The following is a 12,274-nucleotide window of genomic DNA, read 5'->3' on the forward strand; positions in this document are numbered from 1 at the left end:
TTAAATTATGGAACTCAATACCACAAGATGTAGTGATGGCCACCGATTTGGATGGCTTTAAAAGGGGGTTAGATAAATTCTTGGAGGAGAATCAATGGCTACCAATCCTGATGGCTACGTGCTACCTCCAGTATTCAGAGGGAGTAAGCCTATAAACACCAGTTACTGGGGAACATGAGCTGGAGAGTGCTGTTGCACACATGTCCTGCCTGTGGATCCCTGGTCAACAGCTGGTCTGCCACTGTGTGAACAGAGTGCTGGACTAGATGGGCCCTTGGTCTGATCCAGCATCAGGGCACTTTCTTTCTTTCTTTCTTTCTTTCTTTCTTTCTTTCTTTCTTTCTTTCTTTCTTTCTTTCTTTCTTTTTTTCTTTCTTTCTTTTCTATACCACCCCCCATACCCAGGGCTCTCTGGGCAGTTTACAGAAATTCTAAAATTAAGATAAAAACGAGTATACAAAATTTAAAATTCTAAAACACAGAACATACACACATAAAGCATTAAAAACCGTTCAAAAACTAAACATGTGGGTGATTAAGATGTGCTGCCATATGCCTGGGCAAAGAGGAAAGTCTTAACCCGGCGCCCGAAAGATAGCAGCGTTGGTGCCAGGCGAGCCTCGTCAGGGAGATCATTCCACAGTCTGGGGGCCACCACCAAAAAGGCCCTGTCTTACGTTCTCATTATCTCAATAACATTTTACATTTGCATTGTAGGTGTGTCTTCTAGGTACACATTTGGGAAGTACCTTAAGACAACATAACCTGGTGTAAACAAGTGCAATTCACTCCACTTACATGATATTTGCATATTGTGTAACAGACAATTCCTTGCATTACACAAGTAGAGCTAAGGATTTATTTATTTATTTATTTAATATTCTGCCCAACAAGTCAATGCCCTAGGGTGAGTTACAATAATAAATTTGTTGTTGTTTATTCGTTCAGTCGCTTCCGACTCTTCGTGACTTCATGGACCAGCCCACGCCAGAGCTTTCTGTCGGCCGTCGCCACCCTTAGCTCCCCCAAGGTCAAGTCCGTCACCTCCAGAATATCATCCATCCGTCTTGCCCTTGGTCAGCCCCTCTTCTAGACAATATTGAATGACTGATTACGTTTCCGTACCACCCACTAGCCGAAGCTCTCTGGGTGGATTACAAAGCAATGCTAGTTAAAACCATAAAAATACAATAACAGAGTAAAACATAATATATATAAAACTATAACTTTAAAACAGAAGAAAACTAAAGTAGCCACCAAGATAAAAGCCAGCAGCAGTGCCAAGATCTAAAAACACAATTTTTAAAACTGAAGGGCTAAAATGCCTGGGGAAAGGATAAAAAGGTTAGTGACAGACAAGCCTCTTGGGAGAGATCTTTCCATAACTCTGGTGCCACCACTGAAAAGGCCCTCCCTTTGGTATCCACCAGCCCCTCCTCATTTGCTGGGGCACCTGCAAAGAAGGGCCTCTGAGGATGATCTTAGGGTCCAGGCAGGTATATATGGAGAGAGATGATCCTTCAGTTAATAATAATAATAATAGGGCTTTGTACATTAATACCAGCTCTTTGAATTTAACCCTGAAATGAAATCGCAGCCAGCAGATCATAATGACCCTGGTGTAATATGACCGTGTTGGCCAGCCCCCAGTTAACAATCTTGCCTCCCCTATTTGGAACCAGCTGAAGTTTTGGGATCATTTCCAAAGGCAGCCTCACATGTAATGCCCTGCAGTAGTCCAAACAAGTTACCAGAGCATGGATTAGCTGGGGTATCTCTGTCCACATGGGATCGTAGTTGATATATCAGCCTAAGCTAATCAAAGCTGCCCTGTGCCACTGAGTCCACCTATGCTTCCATTGATCTTGGAATTGTTGTAGATCGCAAGCTGAATATGAGCCAACAGTGCGATATGGCTGCAAGAAAGGCCAATGCTATTTTGGGCTGCATTAATAGAAGTATAGCTTCCAAATCACCTGAGGTACTGGTTCCTCTTTATTCGGCCCTGGTTAGGCCTCATCTAGAGTATTGCATCCAGTTCTGGGCGCCACAATTCAAGAAGGACGCAGACAAGCTGGAGCGTGTTCAGAGGAGGGCAACCAGGATGATCAGGGGTCTGGAGACAAAGCCCTATGAGGAGAGACTGAGAGAACTGGGCATGTTTAGCCTGAAGAAGAGAAGATTGAGGGGAGACATGATAGCACTCTTCAAATCCTTAAAAGGTTGTCACACAGAGGAGGGCCAGGATCTCTTCTCGATCCTACCAGAGTGCAGGACACGGAATAACGGGCTCAAGTTAAAGGAAGCCAGATTCCAGCAGGAAATCAGGAAAAACTTCCTGACTGTTAGAGCAGTACGACAATGGAATCAGTTACCTAGGGAGGTTGTGGGCTCTCCCACACTAGAGGCCTTCAAGAGGCAGCTGGACAACCATCTGTCAGGGATGCTTTAGGGTGGATTCCTGCATTGAGCAGGGGGTTGGACTCGATGGCCTTGTAGGCCCCTTCCAACTCTGCTATTCTATGATTCTATGATTCTATAATGCTGGATCTAAGAGCACCCTCCAAACTATGAAACCGGTCTTTTAGGGAGCATGCAACCCCTCCAAAACAGGTTGAATATCATTCGCCAGGCAGAAGAGCCACCCACCAGCTGTACCTCTGTCTTAATAAATGCAACAATGAAAGTATTGAAATGTTAAAATATTAATACATTAAAATATGTTAGTTGTAAAGTTAACAGATTAAAGCTGAAATGTCTTCTGGAAGAGAAAGGTCTTAACTTGGCATCTAAACGTATATAGTGAAGATGCCAGTCGGCTCTCCTAGAAGGGCGTTTTACAGACACGGGGCCACCACAGCAAAGGCTCTGCCCCAGGTAGCCACCTGTCATACCATTGTGGGAGGCGGTACCCAGAGAAGAGCCTTTGGGGATCTTAGCTATTGGGCAGGTTCATTTCATGTCATACCCAAGAGAAGTTATTACTGGATTGTATTATTTATTTATTTCATTTCATTTCATTTCTATATCGCCCAATAACTGAAACTCTGTGTCCACTTCAGTTACTTTCTATCAAAACATTCGTGACAGGTGTGCTTTGTGCAAGACCTCAACTTCATTCCATAGAAACGGAGAGAGCTGCGTAGTCTTGGATCTTGAAAACGCACGGGCTCCTTTAGATTCACTCGGGCAGCCTTTGACTTACGGAGTTGATCCTGCAAGTGAAGTTTTCGTATGGCGATTCTTGCGTTTGCTGCCTGCCGAGGAAAGCATCAACATCTTTAGCGGCAGTCATGGGGAACAGAACTTAGTCGTGGTGGAAAGAAGGCTGGTGAAAATGTCAGGGCACCGTTGAGTCACGCTTTTCTTGAATCTGAGAGATCTCAGCAGTTTCTGCTTGGAACGTTCTGAGCCCTTCCAACGGAATGCTGACTCATCTGCTCCCAAGCCAGACACATCACTTGGGCTGAACCTTCTGCTCTCTGAAGAACTGGGTATGGCTAACAACACTGCAGGACTTCCCAAGACACTGCGGTTGCTTTTTAGGAAATGGAAAATTGCCTGCTATGATGGATACTTCACTACCAGACAACCTTCCCCCACAACACCACCACAAATTGATTCCTCATCCTGCCTTTTGTTAAATAAGATTGGCAGTAATTTTTGTCCTCTACTAAGGAGGTGCCTTGAGAGACATAGCTAAACACAACTATTTGAATGGGGGAGGCTGGGGAAAGTGGCAACGTCCCATTGCAAAAAATCCCAGAGTCTGCTTCGCTACCTGAATTCTACACTTTGAGGCTGGGGAGAAAAATGCAAAAGGTAGTGGAGCTACGGATGGTTCAGAAAGCAGAAGAGATTTGTTGGAGTTGGTTGGCCTTTGTGAATAGAACGCTGGACTTGGAGTAGGATTTGGAAGCTTCCAAATCGCATGAGGTACTGGTTCCCCTCTATTCAGCACTGGTTAGGCCTCATCTTTGAGTATTGAATCCAGTTCTGGGCACCCCACTCAAGAAGGATGCAGACAAGCTGGAGCGTGTTCAGAGGAAGGCAACAAGGATGATCAGGGGTCTGGAAACAAAGCCCTATGAGGAGAGCCTGAAAGAACTGGGCATATTTAGCCTGGAGAAGAGAAGACTGAGGGGAGACATGAGAGCACTCTTCAAATACTTGAAAGAGGAGGGCCAGAATGCAGGGCACAGAATAATGGGCTCAAGTTCCAAGAAGCCAGATTCCGGCTGGACATCAGGAAAAACTTCCTGACTGTTAGGGCAGTACGACAATGGAACCAATGACCTAGTGGTGGTGGCCTCTCCCACACTAGAGGCCTTCAAGAGGCAGCTGGACAGCTGTCTGTCAGGGATGTGTTAAGGTAGATTCCTGCATTGAGCAGGGGGTTGGACTCGATGGCCTTGTAGGCCCCTTCCAATTCTACTATTCTATGGTTCTATGACTTGGGTCTGATTCGACAGTTCTCTTATTTATTTATTTATTTATTTATTTTTATTTGCAGTATTCATACACTGCTCCCTTTCCAAAGATTCCAGAGCGGTGAACAAATAGAATGAAAGAATAAAACAGAATGAAAAAAACCACCATTAAAAATTACATTAAAAACATTAATATTCTGATATTTACAGTGCTGTCTTTTGCCAAGGAAGGAATAAGTGCAATTTCTTCATTTATCAGACCTCAATCTTCACTTAAAACAGGGGTGCACATCCTTTTTGGCTCTGAGGGCCGCATCTGCTATTGGATAGGGACCTTGCATGTGCGCGTGTGCACGCACACACATACACACACCATGCACACGACCCCCACCCACCCCACATCTTAGTGCAAAGGGATGTTGACATAATAAAACTATTATTTACAAATGTGAGTATGTATTTGATTGATACCAGTCCTTTTATGCAAAGAGCTCAGGGTGGAATGAAAAAATGACAAATGCATTTATTTATTTTTAGCCTGCGTGGGTCAGTGACTAACATTGCACTTATGACTTTGACATGATCCCCAGATGCAGAGTTGCTTAGCACGTTGTACAGTTTTGCATGGCATCCAGCACGAAGCGAAGGCTGGAAGGTTGCTTGCGTGCTGCAGTGCCCCCTCGTTTATTTATTTATTTATTTTTTCAAAAAAGCCTGGATGTGGAAAACTAGCTTATCAGGGATGCAAGCGTGTTGGTGCTGAAGCACCAATTTTATCTGCTGTAAATTCTAGCAACCCCCCCCCACACACACACCTTGTACTTGCTTCCGACACCAGTAACTGCTGACACAATTGGAAGACTGTACATACATCCGCAAAAGCTAGAAAAGTACTTATTTTTAATTCGCAAGCTGAGATGCAAGAGTTTCTTACCGTGATCGGCTACTTTGGGCCATTAAGCTATCTGTAATGCAAGGGACCAGAAAGAAAAAAGAAGCATAAGTTTTCTCAGTGCACCGTTGCTTAATGGAGTCCCTCCCCCCACAATCCCTGAGGGTTGACAACAAGGCCCCTGGGTGAAGTGAGGGAGTTAGAAGCAGGCAAAAGGGACATCAGACCCTAGAATCATAGAATAGCAGAGTTGGAAGGGGCCTACAAGGCCATCGAGTCCAACCCCCTGCTCAATGCAGGAATCCACAATAAAGCATCCCGGTGATCGGAGGAGATGAACCTTTTAGAATGGGGGGGGGGGGGAAACTCCACAATAGCTGAGAAACAGCCAAACAATTCCTGGTTGGATAGAAACAGGGCTAGAGTCAAGAGGAGGCCCCATCTGGTGAACCCAGACAATTGAACTGGGATCCCAGGGGGTAGGACCATGTAACTTAAACAAAGTGCTTATTTCCCCCCCTTGGGAACTGAGGTTGAGACATTGTCATGAGTGAGGACTTAGATCTCCCAGATTTCATAAGAACACCAGAAGAGCCCTGCTGGATCAGACCAAGGGTCCATCTAGTCCAGCACTCTGTTCACACAGTGGCCAACCAGCCGTCGGCCAGAGACCCACAAGCAGGACACAGGTGCAACAGCACCCTCCCACCCATGTTCCCCAGCATCCAGTTTATGCAGGCTTACTGCCTCTGATACTGGAGGAAGCAAATAACTCATCAGGATTAGTTAGCCATTGCTAGCCTTCTCCTCCAGGAATTTATTCAACCCCCTTTTAAAGCCACCCAAATTGGTAGCCATCACTACATCTTGTGGTAGTGAATGCTTCTTTTTATTTGTCCTGAATCTCCCACCAATCAGCTTCATGGGATGACCCCACTGGGTTCTAGCATTATGGGAGAGGGAGAAAAATGTCTCCCTGTCCACATTCTCCACACCGTGCATACTTTTGCACACCTCTATCATGTCTCCCCTTAGCCTCCTTTTCCCCAAGCCAAACAATCCCAGCTGTTGTAACCTTCCCTCATAGGGGAGATGCTCCAGCCCCTGGATCATTTTAGTTGCCCTTTTCTGGATTGATTTTCGAGCCCACCGATTTCTGAATGAATGGTCCTTACCTCCCTTCCGGAAAGTACCGAACCCTAGGATCACCACCAAAGCCAACAGTTTAATCCCCAAGGCTACGAACAAGAGGATCAGGACCCAGGAGCCGCTCCCAGCTTTGAATTTGTAGAAGTACACGGCCCCTTCTGCTCTTCCGAGGCTGTTCACGGCCGTGCAGGTGTATTTTCCGTCTTGGTTCAGGTGCAGAAGCTCCTTGGTTGTCTGGTGGGTCAGACTTGAGACCGAGGCCATGTTGCCGGAGAGAGGGCCGGTCCACGTCAGGGTGGGGAGCGGTTCCCCTTCCGCTGTGCACTTTGCGTGGACGGCGTGATCCTGGCCGCTCTGGACAGAGATGTTCACAATCCGGGGAGCAGCTGCAGACGCCCCAAAGTATCATCAGTAGTGACAACAAAGCAAAGACGGGCTGAGGAGAGGGTGGCCAGATGTCAGGAAGTAGGGTGACCATATGGAAAGGAGGACAGGGCTCCTGAATCTTTCACAGTTGTACAGAATAGGGAATTTCAGCAGGTGTCATTTGTATGCATGCAGCACCTGGTGAAATCAGGGCCGGTGCCAGGCTTTTTTGCGCCCTAGGCAAGGTGAGCTGCTTTCACCCTCCCACACACCGTATCCCCACCCCAGGTAGGCGGAGACAGGTTACCTGTCCCTCGCCTGAAGTCCTCCTGGCTTGGTGGGACACTGCGGTGGGGTGGGCAGGCAGCTCCAATTCCGTCCATCCGTTCGCCACCCCCCCCGCGTCCCGGCTTGTCTTTGGCTGGGAGCCCCCAGCCAAAACCAAGCCGGGAAGCTGGGGGAGGGCAGTCAGACAGCTCCACGTTCTGACTTTCGGCACGCGCTGGAAGTCAGAACATGGAGCCGTTCCTTCCCCCCGCCCCGCGTCCCAGCTTGGGTTTTGCTGGGACCCCCCAGCTGAAGACAAGCCGGGAAGTTGTGGGAGGCAATTAGACGGCTCCATGTTCTGACGTCCGGCGCGCGCCGGATGTCAGAATGTGGAGCCGCCCGTCCCCGCCCCCCAGTGTCCCGGGTTGGCTTCGGCTGCTGGGCGGGCGCCCAGCTGAAGCCAAGCCAGGGACGCTGGGGAGCAGGGCGGAAGGCTGGGAGGGCGACTCCCGGGGGCGCTTACCTTAGCGCTCTAGGCGGCCGCCTAACTGGCCTCTATGGAAGCGCCGGCCCTGGGTGAAATGCCCTCTTCATCACACCTGTTAAAGCTGCAAGAGTCCTGTCCTCCTTTCCATATGCTTACTCAATGCAAGCTTGCTGCTCCTTGCCTGACCCGCCACGAACACCCACGGCCATCCAGGCCTGTTCAAGGGACTTGCCATTTTTAAAATGGTGTCTCCCTTGAAGAGGCTTGTATGGCTGGGGGCTCACAGCAGGTCCAGTTAAGGAGCAAGGGGCTCACACAGAAGGGGTAGGGGGAATGAGTGGGGGCATCTGCTTAGTGGGGGCTGAGCCCCATGATCCCTGCCCCTTACCTAGTCCCACCATGAGTGCATGCAGCCATTCGGGCATCTATCAAGGGAGTTGTCATTTAAAAATGCTGACCTGCTTTGATTACAGGCTGATTCGGGCCAAATCAGCCCGCTTTGGCTGGGAAGTTGGATTTGGAGCTGAAGCAGTGCACAGCCCTAGTTCTTGAGTCTGGTATCCCTGGGGAACTCACCAAAAGGGGTGAGACAATTCAACAGATTCAATCTCATTTCTGCCTGAAGAAGGCTTTCCACCAGTGAGTGGGGTGGATGGATGGTGCTATGTCCCTCCCCTTCAAAAATCCCTCCCCAAATGTAGCTGCCCCTCCTAACAAGGAAGGCTGGCTACAGGGCTGGGCTCACCTTCTCGCCCCTCTGCCCATCCAACGCCCTCTGAGCTCAATCCGCAGCAATGCCTGGAAGGAGAGGGAAAGGTCCGTGGAGACGAACGGACCTTTTTCTTGCTCCCATCACTGCTCACCCACTCGGGGACGGCAGATGAAATGGCAGAGGCAGCAAGGAGGAACTGGAGTAGAGCTGAGGGACTCTGAGGCTTGGCCACGGGCCCCTCACTGCTGGGTGACCCTTGGCTGGTGCCCATTGACGCCGACCCCGGACGCCGGCCCTCCGTTTCCAGCTCTGCCTCCATACAAAATAAATATCCCTGCTCGCTGGGTCTAAATTCCTCTCACCTATGAGCCGGATCCGGATCCCCATTCGGCTCTCGTACTTGTCGTGAAAGTCCCCGGAGAACTCCACTCGGCAGAAGTATCTGTTGCTGTCGTTCCAGGTCAGGTTGTCAATTTGGAGCGAGAGGTCGTTCTGCCTCGGCTTTCCCAAGAGCTTGTACCTGTCCCTCAAGCCCACCGTGGTTTTGCAGAGGTCGCTTGAGCTGTGAGTGATGCACTTGAAAACAACCGTCCCGTTGTAAGGCTCCTTCACCCGCCAGATGGCAGTCAGGGTCTTGGCGTACGTGTTGTGGGGGTGCGTGAAAGTACAGGGCAAGGTGACGGTCTTGCCAATTTCACCCGTCACCTCCGACGGCACATGCATGGACCAGCCTTTCGAAGGCATGCCTAGAAGGAACGCAACTGCGTTTAGGCTAGTGCTGTGCTGAAAATCTCTCCCATGAGAATCCTGACTGTCCTCATTCCATTGGATGAAAAAGAAATTGCTTTTGAAAGGAAATTCAAAGGAGAAGAAATTTCGGAGAAATTCTCATGGCTTTGGTGTAGGGATCTTGTGCTTACCTTACTTATGAGAGGGCTGAGGAGTGTGTGTGAGTGTCCTGTCTTTCACTGTACAGTCATCTCTCTGACAGCCTGTAGCCTCCTTGGCTTCCCACACTTCCCACCCAAGGGAAGACATCATGAATGTCTTCCTCCCATGGGGCCTTTTATGATCAGGACGTGCAGCAGCCTGGGAGACTGCAGAGCAGTGGTGAGATGTACAATAGAAAGAAACATACAGACAGTACCCTCAGCCACCACACAGTGATTAGTTTGGGTCAAAACCACCACCAACAAACATTCAAAATAAATATATAAAATGCCCTGAGAATGAGGCAGAAAAATGGAAGCCTCTTTCATGGGGAAAAGAAACCTTTCAGATTTTTTTCTTTTCTTACCTTCTAGAAATAAAAGGACACCTTTCAGAGTTTTTTCCCCACCATTATTTTTTTGGGTGGCTACATTCCCTCCCCCTGAATGCCCTGGAGTGATGCTAGGGACATGGGGCATTGTGGAGGATGCAAGATGGGGGCCAGGCTGTCAACACCGTTTGTGCTGATGCCACTTGTAGAGGCCATGCAAAAAGCCTCCCAAAAACTCTTAGGAAAAGAAAGAAAGAAAGTTTTCTACAACCCTTGCCAATGGGGATGCCCACCTGTGAGGAGTTGTTGTAGAATTTCTCCTCCCCCTGGAGGTATTTGGTGAAATTGTCCCCCCCCCCATTTCTCTGCCCACAAATAGGGTGGAGAATTTTGAGAGGCTGCTTCCGCACAGCCCAAGTTTAGTCCACGGTCTTTGGACAGTGGCCTAAAGTATAATGCTGCTCAAAGCAGCCTTCCCTAACGTGGTGCCCTCCAGGGGTGTTGGACTGCAACTCCCATCAACCCCAGCCAGCATGGCCGACACAGCTGGAGGTCAACAGGTCAGGGAAGGGTGATTCAAAGGGGCTCGAAGATCATCAGGCAACTCCAAGCCAAAGGCAGAATGAACCAGTTGGCTTCGGTGAGCTTTAGATTAATACCGACAGCAATGATTTTCCTCTCCTTTTGATTCTGCTGGCATTTGGGCCGTTCCGAGAACAGCGCAAGCATGAACGGTGGGAGGCTGTCAATGCCCAACTCACCTTTCTTAAAGATGCAAAGCAGACATGTGACAAAGAAGCCGGCACCTTGCATCTTCTGGGCTGCTCCTTCGTGAGGCTGGTTTCCTAATTTGATCGGATCCACGCTTTGTTCGCTGTAGGGCGAAATGCTGAAGTAGCATTTCCCCTGTGTAGAATGGAAGGAGCTGGGCTTTCCCTTAGCCTGGAAGAGCTGAGTTCATTTGCATGGTCAAATGACCGGCCTTTTTATTCACCAAGCCGTGATGAGTGGAAAAGCCAAAGAAGGAAGAAGGCATCTGGTTCTTCTTTTTTGAATCAGGGTGAGGCCAAGCAGTGAAACGACTTAGATTTAACCTTCCCACTCATCTACATTACTTGCTTAACACACGGATCAGTACCTGGTTGCTTTAATTCAGTGGTCCCAAGTGGAATCTATTGATAGAATCAGATTGATAGCTGGAACAGGGAGGTTTGAGCATATAACACCGATTCTGGACCGCTTGCATCGGCTGCCTATATGTTTCCGAGCCCAATTCAAGGTGCTGGTTTTAACCTAAAAAGCCCTACATGGCTTGGGACCGCAATACCTGATGGAACGCCTCTCCCGACATGAATATACCCATACACTGCGCTCAACATCTAAGGTCCTCCTCCGAGTGCCTACTCCGAGGGAAGCTCGGAGGATGGCAACAAGGGAGAGGGCCTTTTCAGTGGTGGCCCCCCCGACTGTGGAATGATCTCCCCGATGAGGCTCGCCTGGTGCCAACATTGTTATCTTTTCAGCGCCAGGTCAAGACTTTTCTCTTCTCCCAGGCATTTAACAGCATTTAACAATGTTAAGTTTGTTTTTAATGGACCCCAGAATTGTTGTTTTTAAATGGATACTGTTGTTTTTATACTGTTTTTGATGGTTTTTAAATTTTGTATACTTTTAATGTTTACCATTTTTAATTGTTGTAAACCGCCCAGAGAGCTTCTATAAATGTAATAAAATAAATAAATTATTATTATTATTATTATTATTATTATTATTATTATTATTATTATTATTATTGGAACGAACTGAGGCAGTTAACAAAAACTCAGAAAACAAAAATCATGCACAAATAAAGTCATAGTAAAATGTTTAAAACAACCTAAAACGACCCCATAGCAACCATTTCAAAAGAGAGAAATTAAGAGTGCTTCTCTATATGAGCGATTTATTGCATGGTCATGACTGGCCACTCATGGACGTTTGTGGGTCTTTTACATGATGTTGTCAACCTCCAGGACATCCCCCATGCCTTCTTCCTTGTAATTTCACTATGTATGGAGCATCTATGGACGAGTGTTTTATAGCACGCTTGTGACTGGCCACTCATAGATCTTCGTGGGTCATTTTGATGACACAGTGCTTCTCCTGTGCTTCTCCTGCTCCTTCTGCTGCTTTCTCCGCTACAAAATAAGACCCGGAAAATCCAATTCTTTTTGGCTATAATGATAATTGGCGCTATTTCCTGCTGTGTGGAGGAGAGGTTGTGCTATAAAAATGCCCACTGAACGCGCCATGTTGTTGCTGCTTGCGTCTTCTTTCTTCCCTGTGGGATTCTGCCCATCCCTATTGTGGAAAGGGAAGCAGGAAGCAAAGCGCTGGTAAGGAAATGCGATCCCCCCCCCCCAACGTCTGAAAGCGCTCTTAAAAAAGAAAATGCACTATTTAAAATTATTGTGGTATACCGCAGGCCACTAGATGGTGCTGTTTTATTTAACTTTATGGAGAGTTGCCAAGAGGGGACATTTTCAGTTTTCCCCACCCCCCAAATAAAAGGCCATTTAATAGTTTTTTTCCACTTGTTTGGAAATGCCCAATATTTTGAAAAGCTTTGGTCGCCTGGTCAATTCGCTTTTTATTGCCTTGTCTCATACTGTCCTTTGGCCGCTAAAAATAAGAAATGCACAATGAACCTGCTTCACCTGCCCTTTAGTGC

The 12,274-nt window shown here is 47.8% G+C and overlaps 1 protein-coding gene across 1 annotated transcript; it reads right to left on the reverse strand.

Annotated features, from left to right (window-relative positions):
• Nucleotides 1-2,973: 2,973 nt before the first annotated feature.
• Nucleotides 2,974-10,480, reverse strand: SIGLEC15 (sialic acid binding Ig like lectin 15). Its single transcript, XM_063128709.1, has 5 exons — nucleotides 10,326-10,480; nucleotides 8,666-9,049; nucleotides 6,498-6,857; nucleotides 5,365-5,395; nucleotides 2,974-3,257 (listed from the first exon to the last, which is right to left on the reverse strand). Exons 1-5 carry the CDS (start codon nucleotides 10,375-10,377, stop codon nucleotides 3,182-3,184), a joined length of 903 nt encoding a protein of 300 aa, XP_062984779.1. The 5' UTR covers nucleotides 10,378-10,480; the 3' UTR covers nucleotides 2,974-3,181.
• Nucleotides 10,481-12,274: the final 1,794 nt, after the last annotated feature.

The sequence above is a fragment of the Elgaria multicarinata genome, chromosome 6 (genome assembly GCF_023053635.1).
Source record: "Elgaria multicarinata webbii isolate HBS135686 ecotype San Diego chromosome 6, rElgMul1.1.pri, whole genome shotgun sequence".
Classification (NCBI taxonomy): Eukaryota; Metazoa; Chordata; class Lepidosauria; order Squamata; family Anguidae; genus Elgaria; species Elgaria multicarinata.

Excerpts from the sequence above, each read along its gene's own strand:
- SIGLEC15 (XM_063128709.1), bottom strand. The coding sequence starts at position 10,377 with ATGCAAGGTGCCGGCTTCTTTGTCACATGTCTGCTTTGCATCTTTAAG. Across the intron at positions 9,050-10,325 it reads GCTTTGCATCTTTAAGAAAG|GCATGCCTTCGAAAGGCTGG; the intron begins GTGAGTTGGGCA and ends CGTTCCTTCTAG. Across the intron at positions 3,258-5,364 it reads GCCCAAAGTAGCCGATCACG|GCAGCAAACGCAAGAATCGC; the intron begins GTAAGAAACTCT and ends TTTCCTCGGCAG.